Source organism: Panthera onca, chromosome B4 (genome assembly GCF_046562875.1).
Source record: "Panthera onca isolate mPanOnc1 chromosome B4, mPanOnc1 haplotype 2, whole genome shotgun sequence".
NCBI classification, from domain to species: Eukaryota; Metazoa; Chordata; class Mammalia; order Carnivora; family Felidae; genus Panthera; species Panthera onca.
In genome coordinates, this window is record NC_138345.1 from 51,755,403 (window position 1) to 51,774,093 (window position 18,691).

At 36.7% G+C, this 18,691-nt stretch overlaps 1 protein-coding gene across 4 annotated transcripts in view; it reads right to left on the reverse strand.

The window, feature by feature from the left end:
- Window positions 1-1,415: 1,415 nt before the first annotated feature.
- The window catches only part of PLCZ1 (phospholipase C zeta 1), a 47,054-nt gene continuing 29,778 nt past the window's right edge, over window positions 1,416-18,691 (reverse strand). For 2 of the 4 annotated variants that reach the window (XM_081796119.1, XM_081796117.1), the window contains 5 exons: window positions 15,807-15,923; window positions 14,319-14,491; window positions 7,990-8,122; window positions 2,351-2,500; window positions 1,416-1,560 (listed from right to left, as the gene is read on the reverse strand). In XM_081796119.1, coding sequence (XP_081652245.1) covers window positions 1,475-1,560; window positions 2,351-2,500; window positions 7,990-8,122; window positions 14,319-14,491; window positions 15,807-15,923 — 659 coding nt within the window. In that variant the 3' untranslated portion in view covers window positions 1,416-1,474. Of the gene's footprint in view, window positions 1,561-2,350; window positions 2,501-7,252; window positions 7,375-7,989; window positions 8,123-14,318; window positions 14,492-15,806; window positions 15,924-18,691 lie in introns of those variants that run through there. The other 2 variants (XR_014137922.1, XM_081796118.1) reach the window with 2 other exon arrangements.

The following is an 18,691-nucleotide window of genomic DNA, read 5'->3' on the forward strand; positions in this document are numbered from 1 at the left end:
TATCTTTTTTTCTCCCTCATTTCAAATCTTGGTGGTATAAACAAGAAATAGAAGTTTATACTGCTGTAGAATTAGTGAACTCTTGCCTAACTCACCTGATCAGTCTTTAAATCTCATGGAATTCCAGATCTTCAAAAGGCTTTAGGAGTTTAGAAAAGGTTAAAGCCTTGGGCCAATGGGCTGAATATCTCACCTGCTAATGTTCTGAACAATAGGTGTTTTAAACGAGATCTTTTTCTTATCTAGCAAAATAAAAAGCATCCCTCTGGGAAGTGGCTGTGCCCCCCTATGGGAAGAGTGTACCCCACTCTTAAATCTAGAAACTGTATAAGAGAGCATCTTGATGATGATGTACTGGGACAGTTCTTACTACTTATGGCTTCAGTATTTGAATTCCCGGTGGCATTATTATTTTAAATATTTGGTTTTGAGGGTAAGTCATAGTAGTAAAATATGGTAAATGGGTTATTTTTTATTTTTCTAGCCAGCAAGAGATAATACATTAGTAAACACCTCAAACCATCATTTGTGATTTTAGTTATAAGTTCAGATTTAATTTCAACAAATACCTATCAGGGTCCCCTAATCAGTCGAAAATTGTGCTAGGTACTTTCGCCTCACTCCATGCAACAATGCAGTAGGATAAGTATTAATATGCCTGTTTTTTGAAGAAGAGTTCATAAGAAACTGTATTATTCTCCATATATCATTTAGTAAATCAAAATCCTGCTGATGGTGAGAAGCCCAGCCTATGAAATAGCACAGGAATCCCATCTCTGACCAAGAGACAACCTTCAAAGTACATTTAGCACAGATTCAGAAACATTGTGGGTTAATTCAGAGATTAGAATTCAGAGACTAGAAGCCCACGTAGTAGATCTCTTTTACAGGTATGGAGATTGAATTCCATTTGACTGCAAATCAATTTCATATACACTCATAAAAATGTCTGTGTAATTACAGGGTACCAAATCCAATGCACAGCATCTAAGAACTAGCTCGAGAAGGCAGGGGCTAATTACTGTCTAGGATACAAAAGGGCACAAAGCACCTGGGAATCTAATTCCTTTTCACTACCACTTGCAGTAGTGGGTGTCAAGAAGTTAAAACACTCTTAGATTTCACATTTCTTTTTACTGATAAATATTTGCCAACATATCTTATATAATCAGACATATTTTAAGAGCTTGTAAGTTCTACCAATTTAAAATGATACAAGCAGGTGGCAAGAGCAGCTTCAGCAATAGAGGAACAGGAAAATCTGGCTGACAAGAATGCCACACTGTTGCGAACCTCTGAAGGTTTGGTTCTCCTTTTTCCACCATTCTATTTTGCGCGTTACAGGTGAACTTGCTCAATATTTCTGTTTTTGCAAATAATTATTTTGCTTCATGTTAAAAAAAAAGATATAGACATTCATTTTGGCTGTTTTATTACGATGTATAGCTAATGATATGTCAGGTGCTATTAATTGCTATCTGACGTACCAAACGTAAATAAACAGTGAGGCAGGCTCAAGACTCTCGCCCATTCTGGAAAACAGAGGAACACGACGGTAACCTGCAAAAGGAATCAGAGCTAATTAGAACAATAAAGATAAATTAGCAGTGTTCCCGATAGAGCTGCTGAGAAAGAACATTATCTTTACTAAGCATAGGTAAAAACTATGACAGCATAGTTATATTCATCTTGCGTGTTAATTCCCCACAAACTATAAAATATTTGAAGCTTCTATTTTGACTTCTTACTGCCTAACGCTGAACACACAGCTCACACTTCTTCTCTCTCAAAGTGCAGTGTGCTAAATTAGCCACCACCCTTCTGCTTCAGACTCTGTTTCCAAGGTACAGCTCAGATGGTGTTAGAGAAGTAAACACAAACACGTTGGGATGAGTTAATTGGGAGCAGAGTATAAATCACCCCAGCAAGCTGACTACGACATAAAGGCAGCCCTGAAAAGAGTCAAGAAGGGATTGTCTTGGGTTCCCAGTCTCTCCTTGGGTAGAAGAATGAGTCACTGCTTGTCCCTTCTCTTTGATTCCCATCCTTTATTTCTTTGTGGTAGTCATGACTACTCTTAATTGAAACAAAAGAGCGATGATCCATGTGAAGAAATGCTCATACATACCAAGTTGGTCTAATTTGTCTTCCCAGCAATCCCAAACCACAACCCCACCTTCCATGTGAAAACACATTTCTATAATTCCACTGAGAGAAAATGTGTGTCAATTCATAAAATTTCCTTTACATCTGACTCTCATGAATAGAGCTATTTGGTATATCAATGTGTGTCTTTGGTAAATTTAAATTATAATTGGTATCACAATCCTGTTACTTTTAGGAATATTACCTTTGTTCATGCTTAAAACTGGTAAAGTATATTGGCCAAGAAATTCATTTCCAGTTATTAAACCTTGACTTTCAACAACAAAACGCATCAATGCCAATTCTGGCACTTGAATAATAAATGTGAACGTTTCATTCCATCTTGGACTAAAAGCTGAAAGATAAAGGAAGATATAATCAAAGAATCATAGACGTGTTCTTTAGGGAATAATACATAATAGCTGTTCTCTGAAATTTTTCTTTTCAACACTTAGTAATGTTAATAGCTTATGTTTTAGAGCACTTGAATTTTTCACTCATCCAATGAGAAAGGAATAATAATGACAGTAGCAATAACTATTGGGTCTTTAGTATTGCTGGGCAATATAAGAACTTTAAGTAGATAATGTCATTTAATTCTTACCACAAACCCATCAGGGTTATTACAACCCATATTTACGGATGAGAAAACTGAGCCAGAAATATATTACACAACTTCCTCAGGGTTTCACATACATAGTCATTAAGTGGCAGGACAGGAATTCAAACAAATGGAGTCTGATTTCAGAGCAGAAATTTTTCATTAAGCAACATGAATGCTATGTTTGGGCATTTCAGTAACAAATACATGAAATAACATAATTTTTCTATAGCAGTTCCTATTATGGGAAGAACCCCATAGACAGTTGTTGGCCTAAGAGCTAAGTGCTCCAAAGCCAGCCTTTGATCCTTCTTTTGACTAAGTGCTCACTTTAAAGTCCCAAGTTGATGAGTAAGTTAGATCTCTAGCAAAATAAATCATCCCAAACAACAATTTCTTGCCAAATAAGAAATCCATCACGATATGACCCAAATCATCCAATTCTTAAGTGTAATTTAATGGAATCAAATTCACATCCGGGGGCCCTGGGTGGCTCAGTCAGTTAAGCGTCCGACTTCAGCCCAGGTCATGATCCCATGCTTTGTGGGCTCAAGCCCTGCATCAGGCTCTGTGCTGACAGCTTGGAGCTCAGAGCCTGGAGCCTGCTTCAGATTCTGTGTCTCCCTCTGTCTCTGCCCCTCCCCTGTTTGCACTCTGTCTCTCTGTCTCCCAAAAATAAATAAAAATTAAAAAAGAAATTCACATCCAAATAAAATATAAAATCTACTTAATAAAGACTCAAAGGTTCAGGGTGAAATAATATTGTTTTCATGTACAAAGGTAATGCTATGCCTGCTATGTCAATAGGTTTTGCTCTTTAGGTCACCCTTGCAGAAGCATTAAAGAATTTGTGACTAATTTGTCACAAATTGTAAAGAATTTGTTTTCTGTGGTACATCTGTGGTCAACAAGCACACATTTACCTGAGAGTGATCCAGAATACTGTCTATGCCCATGAAAATATTAAACCAATTGACTCACGCGGGTATAATGAATGTATTACCTTGCCTTAAGAAAGGAAATAATTCTGGGACACCTGGGTGGCTCGGTCAGTTAAGTGTTCAACTCTTGATTTTGGCTCAGTCATGATCTCATGGTTCATGAGTTCGAGTCCCACATCGGGTTCTCCACTATCAGCACAGAATCTGCTTCAGATCCTCTGTCCCCCATTCTCTCTGCCCCTCCCCCACTCATGCTCTCTAACTCAAAATAAATAAGTTAATTTAAAAAAAAAAGAAAAGATCCCCAAAGGCAAGGGAATTAAAAGCAAAAGTGAATTACTGGGACCTTATGAAGATAAAAAGCTTCTGCACAGCAAAGGAAACAACCAACAAAACTAAAAGGCAACCAACGGAATGGGAAAAGATATTTGCAAATGACACATCGGACAAAGGGCTAGTATCCAAAATCTATAAAGAGCTCATCAAACTCCACACCCGAAAAACAAATAACCCAGTGAAGAAATGGGCAGAAAACATGAATAGACACTTCTCTAAAGAAGACATCCGGATGGCCAACAGGCACATGAAAAGATGTTCAACGTCGCTCCTTATCAGGGAAATACAAATCAAAACCACACTCAGATACCACCTCACGCCAGTCAGAGTGGCCAAAATGAAGAAATCAGGAGACTATAGATGCTGGAGAGGATGTGGAGAAACAGGAACCCTCTTACACTGTTGGTGGGAATGCAAATTGGTGCAGCCGCTCTGGAAAGCAGTGTGGAGGTTCCTCAGAAAATTAAAAATAGACCTACCCTATGACCCAGCAATAGCACTGCTAGGAATTTATCCAAGGGATACAGGAGTACTGATGCATAGGGGCACCTGTACCCCAATGTTTATAGCGGCACTCTCAACAATAGCCAAATTATGGAAAGAGCCTAAATGTCCATCAACTGATGAATGGATAAAGAAATTGTGGTTTATATACACAATGGAATACTACGTGGCAATGAGAAAAAATGAAATATGGCCTTTTGTAGCAACATGGATGGAACTGGAGAGTGTGATGCTAAGTGAAATAAGCCATACAGAGAAAGACAGATACCATATGGTTTCACTCTTATGTGAATCCTGAGAAACATAACAGAAACCCATGGGGGAGGGGAAGGAAAAAAAAAAAAAAAGAGGTTAGAGTGGGAGAGAGCCAAAGCATAAGAGACTGTTAAAGACTGGGAACAAACTGAGGGTTGATGGGGGGTGGGAGGGAGGGCAGGGTGGGTGATGGGTATTGAGGAGGGCACCTTTTGGGATGAGCACTGGGTGTTGTATGGAAACCAATTTGACAGTAAATTTCATATATTAAAAAATAAATAAATAAATAAATAAATAAATAAATAAATAAATAAAAAGAAAAGAGAAAACTCCATAGAGTACAGGAGCAGGTCTAAGTGTCAGTTCTTTATACACACTGCAAAATGTCTGCACAAAATTCTTAAACTGACTTATCTTCCTCCTCCAACCCTAATTCACTATAAACAGTCTCCCTTTCTCTGTCTCACATATATCATATGTATTCTATGAGAAGGTCTTTTTATTTGTGAAAGAGAAAGAAAGAAAGAAAGAAAGAAAGAAAGAAAGAAAGAAAGAAAGAAAGAAAGAAAGAAAGAAAGAAAGAAAAAAAAGAAAGAAAGAAAAGGAAGGAGGAAAGAAGGGAAGTAAATCAGGATACCAAATTTGATAGTTACAGTTTTCTCTGGCATGACCAAAACTGAAGAATTGCTTCCACACCTTACCCAAATATGATCTTTTTCCTTCCACTCTCATGTCTCTTATTACACCACAATTACTCTAGCAGCTAAGCCACCTTAGTATCCTCCTTTGTCCAGCTTTCTAGACTTTTACTCCCGCTAGTCTTCCTCACATAAGTCCTCCATTGCTTTTCTGATGCCTGTGCCTTCTTTGGCCTGAATTCCCCATCCTCTAGCCATGAAATCATATCCTGACTCTATTTTGTATTCCTCATTTCCCCCACATACACGTCTTCCTGCCTAATCTGTAGAAATAATCTCCTTAAAGCTCAACTATATTAGTGTTATATCCCTGCTTAAGAGTTTTAATTCTATTCATTTTCTACATACAACACAGAAAAGAAAGTACCTAACACCTCATCATGGCTTTCATGATTTTCCATGACCATTCCCAACCTAACTTTTATATTTTATCTTACACTAATCCCTCTTAAGTACCCTGTACTTCACCCATTTTAAACTTCAGTACTTTCACCTAGTGTGTTTGAAGCTAGTCTTCTCCAGGTTTTAGCGTGCATATTATTCCTTTTGCCTGCAATGCTTTCATCCACAATCTCTGGGAAAAAAATCCGATTCATTCTCCAAAACCATCTCCAAATGTGCCCCTTCCACTACAATTCTCTGTACTTTCCTTAATACGCTAATGACTTGGGGCACCTGGGGGCTCAGCTGGTCAAGCGTTTGACTCAGGTCATAATGTCACAGTTCGTGAGTTCAAACTCTGTGTCTGGCTGACAGATCCGGCTTGGAATTCATTCTCTCTCTCTCTCTCTCTCTCTCTCTCTCTGCTCTCTCTCTCCCTCTTCCCCTCCCCTGCACGCTCTCGTTCTATCTCAAATAAAGAAATAAACTTAAAAAAAAAAACACTAATGACTCTATCGTGATAGTTTTATTGTATCTCATGTCCCATACTGAACTGAAAACTATCTAAAATAGAGTTAGTTGGGACATACATAAATAATAATACCTTTAATAAGTAGAGATCTTAAGTTTTTTGATACTTAGCATCAGACTTCCAATAAAACAGGCTCAGTAATGTTAGATACACCAAATTTAATTTCACAGGAATACTTCCATAAAACCCAGGACGTAATCTAAATTCTAATGGGAGCTAGAAACACATTATAAGGGGTGTGCTGTATAAATAAATGTTCTGTGTATCTTGCCATGAAGATTCAAGTATGGGGATGAAGAGAACAAGAGGTAGGTTACTATAAGCTTCCTGACATAAACGGCTACCATTTCTTGACAAATCCATTGTAATGTGCCTTCAGCTCTGAGGAATGACAAATAAGGCGGCAGGTCATCACCAATATCCCTTCCCATCGACGACCTATGATGAAGTAACCAAAACTCCCCACATCTTTTTTCCATGCCCTTTGCATGAGGGGCCACACTGGAAGAGTATTTGGGGTGTCAGTGCAGGGGGCAGATGGTGGATATTACTGGAGATGACCCACCCAAAAAAAAAAAAAGTGTTAAAACTGCACCTGTTTTTCTGTCAGTGCCATTTAATCTGGTACGTACTTTCAGACTCTGAAATGAAGCCCACTGTACTTTGGGAATACCCACTCAAAGAAAATTACAGACTCACGAATCAGTTCCAAGGTCTCCTCCAAGGTGATCCAGACTAAAGGTCAATCCCAGGAATCTACACTGTAATGTCCTTAATGGTTTCAAACTCAACCAAGAAGTGACAACATCAGTACTGTATTACATAAAATATCACAGGATTGCAGAACTGAAAATCTTACCCAAGTCACTTCCATTTCTACATTTCCCTTCTGGCAAAAATGACTGACTTATGAATCCAAATATTGTATGAGTGGGTTTCTATGGCATCTTTAGCCAGAGCCAGAAGTCACAGACCTTTGATCTAAAATAATTCAAACAGCGAAGTAAAAATGGGTAACATGCTGTATCAGAACAATCGTACATTCTTTATTTTACACAAAGTCTAGAAGCTAAGCAGCTTTGCAGCCATCAAAATGTCTCTTGAATTCAGCAATATGGTACATAAAAAGGAGGTCAAAGTGTAAAAAAGCAGTAATTTCGGGTGCCTGGGTGGCTCAGTCGGTTAAGCATCCGACTCTTGATTTCAGCTGAGGTCATGATCTCATTTTTTTGTGGGTTCAAGCCCCACATCGGGCTCTGCACTGATAGCATGGAGTTTGCCTGGGATTCTCCCTCTCTTTGTTCCTACCCTGCTCACACTCTCTCTCAAAATAAATAAATAAACTTAAAAAAAAAAAGCAGCAATTTTCGGACCAGATAAATTTTTGTATCTGTAATCTGAAAACATATCTGAACAATACATTGAATCATTATCCAATTGTTTTTGCTGTATATAACACTTTGGTCACCTTAAACCTAATGCAAAGCCCTGGCCTTATGATTAATAAATATGTATCAAAACTCTATCAATAGACAAATTATAAGCTTTCCAGCAAGAAATCCAGTAGAAGTTCAATAAAATATGTTAGGAGCTTACCATTTCTTTTAATGACACGAGTCTGCTGTTTTGTTTGATCATTTGGAACACCAAAAAGTTCTAGAATCACTAATGCATCAGCTTTGTTAGATGATGAATGGTTACTGGGAGGTAACTGGATACCACTGATGAGCTGCACAAAAGTATTTGAACACAGAAATTTAGCAGGATATCAAACTGTACGGTCATGTAATTTGAAAATAAAACATGTATTTCAGAAAAGATTATAGACTCTCAGTTCCCACAAAAAATTAAGAGTGGAATATAGTGTATAGTTTAAACTTTAACCCTTTTATCCTCAAGCATCAATAGGTAAATACTAGGAATATGTCTACATTATTCTAATTTCACTATATAATTATAGTAGAATTCACACTGAGTTTTATAGTTCAACGTATATTTTTATTTTTAAAGTATATGTTTTGGGGGTGCCTGGATGGCTCAGTCGATTAAGCGTCTGACTCTTGATTTTGGCTCAGGTCATGATCTCATGGTCATGAGTTTGAGCCCTATATCGGGCTCCCTGCTGTCAGCACAGAGTCTGCTTCAGATCCTGTCTCCTCTCTCTCTCCCCCTCTCCTGCTTGAGCTCTTTCTCTCTCTCAAAAAATCAATAGATGTTAAAAAATAAAATAAAATAAATCAAATAAAGTATTTGTTATAGCTGTTAAAAGCCATTGCTTAAAAGTATTGTTATAATCACAGTCTACTGTAAACCAGGCTGAATTACTCTGATAACATGAACTATTTTGAAATTCATATTGTCTGTCTACAGCCAAAAATTAGAAACAATATTAATACTACTTCTGAAATGTAAGAAAAAACACTGCATAATTTCCTATGATAGCATTCTTGATAGTATAATTTATATGTTTGGATAATTTATCACAAAATCTTATATTATCTCTTGTTGTCAATATTATCATAACTAACCTGAGTCTGACAAAATCAATGATTTCATATGTATATTAAGAACTGGGTATCAGAACACTTAAACTAATCATAGTTTTATTTAACCCTTTATTAGTCAAACTAACTGTTGAAGCTAAGTTTTGTCTTACTTTAAGGAGCAAAGTCCAAACAAAAGACAATTATTCAAGTGTATTCATTTGTAAAATGTACTAACCTAAAAATTGAGGCATAATTTTAATTTCTGAAGATTATAATAAACAGGAACAAATAAATAAGTTTCAATAAGAATGAAAGAAGGAATGAAAGAAGGAAGAGAAAAAAAAAGAAACAGAAAAAGTGCCAATGTGTAATTTTTCCTTTCCTACATCTACACATTTAAACATTAGCTGGAAACCAGGGTGACTGTGCAAATATTTAACAACTAGTATGGAATGGGCATTGATCGACCAGCATAAATTAGACACCAGGTTAGCTAGACAGAACATTGACCATAAACAACTAGCACACTGACACGAGAGCCTACCAGCTGAATATCCCCTCTGCAGGTAATAGACCCTTGCCAATATGGAAAAGTTCAGCTTTTAGTGCACATCACACCAAAAAAAAAAAAAAAAATCATCTCACTAAAAATAATAATAATAATTGAATATGAGAACTGACAGAGAATTTAGAAACTATTATTCAAATAATTTTTACACTCTGATTCACAGAAGCCCTTTCAGGGGCCACCACAGAAGACAAATGTCAAACAGAAGACCTTTAGTGGTCAACAAGAACACCTCTGCTTTCATCTATTGGCCTTATGCATCAGACTTTGAACTTGGAAAATTGTTGCATTGTTTTTATAAATTCGAAAAGGGTTGACCTAATCTGAAACTCTTAATTTGAGAGATGACAAAGATTAAACCAGAAATGTTGAAATGTCTTTATCGGGGACATAAAGCAAATGGCAAAACTATGCCTTTTGAACCCTGAGTCATGCCTTCCCCAATTTGCACAAGTTGTAATCACAAAGCTCTCTACGATGATCAAAGCAAGCAAGAAAGACCCACATGACTATGGCAGCAGTTTCCTGGGAAAATCATTAATCGTGCCTGTTTTACATCATGCCACTTATGTCGCTACATGAGAACCTTCAGAAGCAAACAGGTGGCATTTGTAAACATCCATGCATACTAGCCATCTTCCATCTTCTCTTTCTCAATCAGAGAGCACATATGTTCTCTTTACTATTCTTAACTTGAAAAAGAAGTCATTCATTCAATTAATTTGCATATATTGAACATATACTTTGTGTCAGGCACTAGGGATAAGACTTGCACGAAACAGTCCTTATCCTTACAGGGCCTTCAGACAAGGGGGGGAGAAAGACAAGTACAAGTAAATAAACAATTACAGGGGTACCTTGTTTTATTGAGCTTCATTTTATTCCATTTTGCAGATATTGCATTTTTTACAAATTGAAGGCTTGTGGCAATTCTGCATCGAGCAAGTCTATTGGCACCAGTTTTCCAACAGCATTTGCTCACTTCATGCTTCTGTGTCACATTTCGGTAATTCTCACTTTTAAACCCTTTTATTATTATTATATTATTATAGTGATCGGTGTTCGGTGATCTTTGATATTACTATGGTAATTATTTGGGGGTGCCACAAACCATGCCCATGTAAATCAGCAAACTAATAAATGTGTGTGTGTTCCAACTGCAGATGTGGTGGAGACAGCAAGAGAATTACAATCAGCAGTGGAGCCTGAAGATGTGATTGAATTACTCCAATCTCATGATAAAACTTGAACAGATAAGTTTCATCCCGGGGAAGATGCTGTGATGATTGTTGAAATGACAACAAAGGATTTAGAATATTACATCAACTTAGCTGATGGAACAGTACCACACTACCCAAATCTCCAGCCACTGCCACCCTGATCAGTCAACAGCCATCAACATTGAGGCAAGACCCTCCACCAGCAAAAAGATTTTGACTTGCTGAAAGCTCAGATGATGGTTAGCATTTGTTAGCAACAAAGTATTTTTAATTAAGGTACGTACATTTTTTTAGACAGAATACTACTGCACACTTAATAGACTATAGTATAGTAGAAACATAACTTTCATATGTTCTGGGAGACCAAAAGATTCATTTGACTTGCTTTATTGTGATATTCACTTTATTGTGGTTGTCTAGAATAAAACCTGCAATATCTCTGACATATGCCTGTATAATACAATGGCTAGTATATGCATGTATAGGGTGTTATGGAAAAACAAAACTACAAAAAGAAGCGTAACTAATTTAGTGGAGGAAAAAAACTTCCAAAAATAAGTGACCCTGTAAATCTTGAAAAATAAGTGTGAAGGCAACAGGCAGGTGAAAGCTGGAAGAATAATCCAGCCAAAGGAAAAAGCATAAGCAATGCATGCAGGTAGCATGTGGACAGAAAAGGCTTCCATATGGTTACAGAAAAAGCTACAAGACTGGAAGTGGTGAGAAGTGGGGCTGGAGAATTAGGCTAAGCCCCAACTAAGAAAGCAAGCAGGAAGCATAAAGAAATATTAAGTAGGCATGATGAGATTAGTACGGAGCACAATCTCTCTGGGCCACTTGTGGAAGATGGGTCAGGAGGACTGAGACAGGCTAAGTGAAAACCCCTTAGAAGGTCAAACGAATAAATGTGATGACAGGTAACAAATTCTTTAAAAAAAAAAAAAAAGTAGCATATGGCATCAGACCAAGAGATTGGATAAGGAAGATATTTCGAAGTAGGATCAGTGAAATTTAGAGATGGATTGAACACAGTAATTGATAAAGATGTGGAAAGAGAGGAATGGTTCCCAATTTTGTAGGCTGAGTTAATTGACACAATGAATTCGACTAAGTTCGTTGACCTTTAAAGAAAATAAGATTGGACCGGGCAGGGGTGTTCAGCCTTTAATATTTTTAAGTTTGACAGAACAGGGATTAAACAGGTAAGGATGCTAATTAAGGTATTTAAAATATTCCTTTATTCCAGAAATGAAGTCAGATTAGATTTGGGCATTGTTGGCAGTTGAAACCATGAATGTATATAAAAGGACACAAGGAGAATAGTTTGAGATGAGGATTAAGAAAAAGCCTTAGCAATATAAATATTTCAGAGCTGGGTAGAGGAAGAGGAGCCCACAAATGTGAACAAGAAAGAATCATTTGAGACGGAGACAGGTAGGAAGAGATAGGAAAGCCCCAGCACAGTAAGCAGATTTGTGAGGAATAGATCACAAAGCGGCTGATTCATCCCTTTTTCTCACTGGAACAGCAATGACAATTACTAGACTAGGTGTTTAGAACAATGCAGACTTTTGCATTTTTTCATTCATGCAAAAAGGCAACAGGGAGACCTTGGTTCAGATGTAGAAAGAGATTGAAATACCGCCCACCTATTGAGGCTGAAGAGATCAACAGAAATTTAAAAGGCATTAAAGGAAATCAACGGAAGTTAAAATATTAATGTATACTTTCCAGCTAACACCATAACGAAAAAGTAAAAGAAAAATTTACTAACCTTTAGATTGTTGTATTAAAAAATACAAAAAGAATGCCAAAGTTATATTTGCAAAGGCAGTTTAATGGACAATATTTTGCTGGATCCTAGAAAGAGTGCCAACTAATTGATTTGGGGCTGCATCAGTGCTGAAGGCAGTTTCTACCTAGCTACCGTATGCCCTTACTTTAGAGCCTCAGAATCCCTAACAACCAAGAAAAAAGTCAACTACATACTTTGGCACTATACTACTATATAGTCTATATATAGCTACTGTATATATATATTTGCTGCCACTATCTGCTGCAGTGGCCAGGATCATTTCTGTCTCATTCAATTTTGCTATACTCTCTTTCCACCTCCATCTCTGGAAAACGGCAACATCTCTTAAGTTTCCATTCTCAGCTGGGACAAAAAGGCTAGAGCCTGAAGTGGATGAAAATAGTCCCCCAAGCCCCGTGACATCAGGACCGTAGAGGAAGGAGCCAAGGGAGGAAGACTTATGGGGGCATGCCTTCTGGGTGATAGCATTTCCTGCACTCTGACAGCCAGGGAACCAGAGAAGGCAAGCTCTCATCAGCCAGCACAGCCAACACACTCCCGAGTGAGAACAGGAGACACAAAAACCCTGATGGGGTGGGGGGGAGCGCTAGGTGGCTCAGTTGATTAAGGGTCCTACTCTTGATTTCAGCCCAGGTCATGATCTCATGGTTCATGAGATCGATCCCTGCATTGGGCTCTGTGCTGACGGCACCAAGCTTGGTTGGGATTCTCTCTCTGCTCCTCCCCCACTGAGCACACATGTGTGCGTGCTATCTCTCAAAATAAATAAAATAAACTTAAAAAAAAAGAACCTGAGATGATTCATATGGTTCTAGGAGCAACTAGTTAATTAAAGACAGGAACTGAAGAGCCCTACCCACCCAATTTGTTGCAAACCACAGGTGCAGATACAATCTAAAATAGAATTGCTTATACCTAAATGGACAGAAAAAGCTAGGGGCTTTTCAGATGATTCAGTGACATTTAAAAAAGGAAATAAATATAGCACTTTGGTTATAGAAGAATAAGAAAGTTTTCAAAAATGTCTATACTAATGGAAACAATAAATTTTAGACAACTACTTTTACTCCCAATAAAATGACACAGACTATATAATAAAACAAAAGATGAAATAACAAGACAGGAGTCAGGGGGAAAGGGTGCTCGCTAGGATACAGACAGAAATAAAAAGGAAGCAGTGTGAGGTAAATAAAAATTAGAGGGGAAGAAACCGATGATGCAGAAGAAAAATTCACATCTACATTAGAATCAGTAAAGAATAAAATCAGATATGGAGGAAAATCAAAGGCAGAAAAAAAAAAGTGAGTTGACGGGAATTAGTACACATGCAGGCAGATACTCATGAACAGCGTATGCATACTTTTGGTTTCTAAGTACTAACCAAACTCTATTCAGAGACAAGGGGCAAAACTTCTGAGCTGTGGAAGTCTAAATCTGGAGATTAATGAAAAGCAAGGTGCTCCTAAAATCTTTTAGTAAAATTCTGTGAAGTTAAGGAGGAAGAGAGTAGCGTATCCACAGGGTAACTAGTGGGCTGAACTCAGACTTCTCTATCACATTATTAAATGCCTAAAGACGATGGAATAAAAAAACTTTGGCGAGGAGAAGCTTTCAGCGTCAATATTTCTATTCACAAGCAGGATAATCATTCATGCCAGAAGTCAACAGAAAGATTTTCAGATACAGAATGGTGCTGAAATACCACTCCTTTTTAATATCTAAAAAGATCAACTGAAATTTAAAGGACATTAAAGGAAATTAGTAGAACTCAAAATATTAATGCATACTCTCCAGCTTATACAATAACCATAAAAAGTAAAAGCTATTAATCTTACCCTTATTGTAAGTGTAACTGGATCACTCTGGTTTGGTGGTTTATTCGGATTAAACTGTGTTTTAATATCTCTTAGGAAGTGTGGTTTCAAAATATATCCAGAACCACCATTATCCAAAAATTTCCCATTTTGAAGATCCATAGGCAGACCAGGTGTCTGGAAATTTAAGGCCACTGTGAGCAAAAAGTATTTTGATATTGTCAGGAATTAGAGGGTACAATTAAATAAACACAGTTAAAAGATATACTGAAACCTAATCATGGATTTTAGATCTCTAAACATTTTAAGAGCAAGCATCATTAGCCAGAATAATTCCTGATTTTTAAGCATTTCTTCCTGCCATGTGTATATTAATTTACAAAGGTGAGTTTCAAAGTTTAATTTTTAAATTATAACTTTGATTTAAAAATCAAGCTGGCATACAATATAAATTATAGAATAGCAATGTACAGATCAGATGACATTCAGGAAATACAAGAATAGAGAAAATAGGCACACTAGGTGCCAGAAGAAAAGACACCAAATATTTTATAAACTTTCAGGTCCAAAGGGATACTGTTATCACTTAAAGAGAAAGGGAAAAACAGGCAGAGCAATAATTGCTGTTAAAATATAAAAATACATCCAGGGCACCTAGGTGGCTCAGTTGGTTATGCGTCTGACTTCGGCTCAGGTCATGATCTCAGTTTGTGGGTTTGAGCCCCACATTGGGCTCTGTACTGATAGCTCAGAGCCCGGAGCCCGCTTCGGATTCTGTCTCCCTCTCTCTCTGCCCTTCCCCAGCTCTCACTCAGTCTATCTCTCTCAGAAATAAATAAACAATAAAAAAAATGTAATAAGAAAATAAAAATAAAAATAAAAATACATCCATATAGGCTGGTAATACCATCCTCTCTCTCCCTAACATCCCCTCACCCACCAATCCTAACCCCACTCTTCCCCTCTGTCCACAAACCTATGAGCCTTGCTGCAATCCAGGAGCAGAGGGCTTTACACCTGGTACCTTCTGACTGGTTAGTGCCTGTGTGATAACAGCTAATCAATTTGGAATAAGGAAAGTCTGGTAAAGACAAATAACAAAGCTATGCAATCTCATTCACTTTTCAGTACTGTGAATGTAGAACTGGTGTAAAGTATAAATGGTAGAAGTCACTTGATTTAAAGAAGCCCTTAGCAAATCTTTCAAGCAAAGAACTTGATATTCACTGTCCTCTGACATCCATTTTTATTTCTTTTTTCTCTTCCTACCTCTCCCATGCTAACTCTTCATGAATTTAACTTCCATGTGCCTAATTCTCACTTAGATTTACCCTCTCTGACCCATTTAGGAATAACTTCAGCTCTTGAAACCAATGATTCATCATTATTGCCTGACCCCAAAACACCCAGGGTCAAAAAATCTACTTGGGAAGTTCTTTTCATAAGTCGTTCATTAATTCATAAAATGAATTTATTATCTTCTTTTTGCCAAAACTCAGTGTAACATACCCATTTGACAACCTATATTCCAAAATTCTTGAGGATTAAAATTAGAGGAGTCTGTTCTTGTTGCTTTGGGATAAATTCTGGTAATGAACCTCCTGGTGTGAAGAACAAACTCGTGGGCTAAAAAAATATAAGAACATCATGAGAGATTTCAGATAAACTAAATAAACGGCTATGCCTCTCTATGTTATAGAATCCTAGAATTGTTTCAGTACTTCTGATATGTATTGTTTAGGCAAAAATATTTGCAATTCATGGAAATCAAAATAAATCCAGGTCTTTGACGCTGCAATTCACTCTTATTGAGAAACTAATAATTTTTATTCGACAATTTTATGTATACTAAGCATTCACTTGAGAAAAAAATTATTAAATAATATATTTCATTTTTTCACATCCAAATTAATTTCTTTGATGTAAGAATATATAAAAATCCCAAATAAAATGCATCCAGTGCTCGCTTCGACAGCACATATACCAAATAAAATGCATCCATTTTTTAAAACAAACTTGTATCTTTCTTCATTTTGTCTTTTTTTTACATTGGTTTTCACATTAGGGCAGAATCACATGTAAGTCACATAAAGAGATATAATGCCATCCAAATTAACCCAGCTGAATAGTCAACAGATTCTCAGCATTGAAAGGGACCTTAAAGTTATTCAATTCAGCTGCCAACCCTAACCACCACAGCATCTTCCCTCAAATTCCTTCAATGTCTGTTTGCATGTCTCCACTGAAAGAGAACCTGCTACCTCCCAATACAGCAGTCCTCCCTTATTTGTGGTTTTGCTTTCCATAGTCTCAGTTACCCACAGTCAACCAAGGTCCAAGGCAGATCATCCTACTTCTGACAAATCACCAGACAGTCACTAGTACCCTAACACTGCATCACAACACCTGCATCATCCACCTCGTCTCATCTCATCTCATCACGTGGGCATATTACTATCTCACATCATCACAAGAAGAAGGGTGAGTACAGTACAATAAGGTATTTTGAGAGAGACCCCATTCACATAACTTTTATCATAGTATGTTATAGTTATTCTATTTCACTGTTAGTTATTGTTGTTAATCTCTGTGCCTCCTTATAAACTCAACTTTATCATAGAAATATATGTACAGGACAAAACATAGCATATATAGGGTTGAGTACTCCACAGCGTCAGGTATAGTTCTGATTATTTCAAATGTTTTCCTTACTGAGATAAGGTCTATACTTAGAGTTCACGCACACGTATGCACAAACACACACACATACCACACACAGTCCATTTGTTTCTCTCTATTTATGTTTCTACTTACATATTTTTATAAGCTTATATATATGTATATATTCTATTTAAATCACTTGAGATTCAGAACTAGTTTATGCCCTTTACCATTGGACATCTTTGAATTTTTTAGCACAGTTTCGTGTTTCTCCAAGGCTTTTATTCTTTCATTAAGCAGATCCTGTTCCCACAACTACTCCTGCTAATATGGTGACCAGGATTAGGAGAAATGCTTATTGCCTATGGCCCACTACCTTTGATAGTCAAACTAGAATAGAATCATTGTCAAGTTAAAAATTATAATTACTGAAGTTAATAATAATTAACTTCATCAGCTCTCAATTTTAGAAGTTACACACTCCTTGAGAGAAAGTTTATTTTAAGCTACTCATGTATAAATACATCATGTATGTCCAACTATCATGATCCCTTATCCAGCCCTAAACAAGATGTTTATCTTTTGGTAAAATCCATACTCTTCTGGATCTTAATTTTGCCTATCTACAAAGTGATAAAGATGAAATGATCACTAAAGACCCTTAACATAATATCATCTTGTTACTTCCGAAATTGAGTTTTAAAAATTAAACATACTATGTTATTATACATGCAATTTATGTTCATTTTAGATAAATGAGAAAATCAAATAAGAAAAAAAATAAAACTATATATAATCTCACCACTCAATTAAAAACCAGGTAACTTCTTAGTATATATCTTTTCACTCTATTGTCATATGTATATTCTTATTTTTTATTTAACCATATTATTTGTTCCCTTTTATAAACTTCCATTTTTTACTTAAAAATAGTATGAAAAATAAATAATTCCATTTCGGTAATATTCACCTACTACATTATTTTTAAATGATTAAAATGTCTCCACTCATATGAAAAGTTGTTTCTGATTTTTCTGCATTATAAATTTAGTGACATTTAAGTTTTTAATAATGATGGACATTCTTGGAGCATACCTTCGCCCCAGCATTAATTATTTATTACTGGATTTTGGTGGAAGAAAAACGCTCTATACTCTTTCCGAAGAGACGGTGATGCTAAACTTTATGACTCGACTCAGACCTTCCCAGTCCTTATCAAAGTTTGAGCAGGTGGCTAACACAATGAGAGTGAGAGAATTAGAACTACTTTTGCTGTGCGCTGAGGTCTTATTCCCTTGAACAACAAAAACCATCCAATAGTTTGAAAGAATAGAGGCTAGCAAAGTAGGTCATTCAAATTTAAACCCTGTTACAATACTCACAGGAAGAAATATATTTTATATGACACCCAACACACAATATACACATATAATTGTTTCATTATGTTTCCCACTTACTTATATTGCATCTCTTCTACTCTATTCAAGTCAATTCTATTCTGTTAACTGTGGTTCAGCCCTACTGAATTTATTTCAGACACAATCTACAGTTAAAAAACAAGTAAACAAAAGGACCTAAGATACCTAGAGACAGTTTGAAGAGATGAGCTGAAGTATACCTCAAAACACTTTGGGCACTGGTGGCCAGCCCAAAGAGGTTAACCAAGAAATATATCAGAATCTGTATTTCCAAATAGCCAACAGCTTTTTTGAGTCAGTTGCAGGTGCTGATAT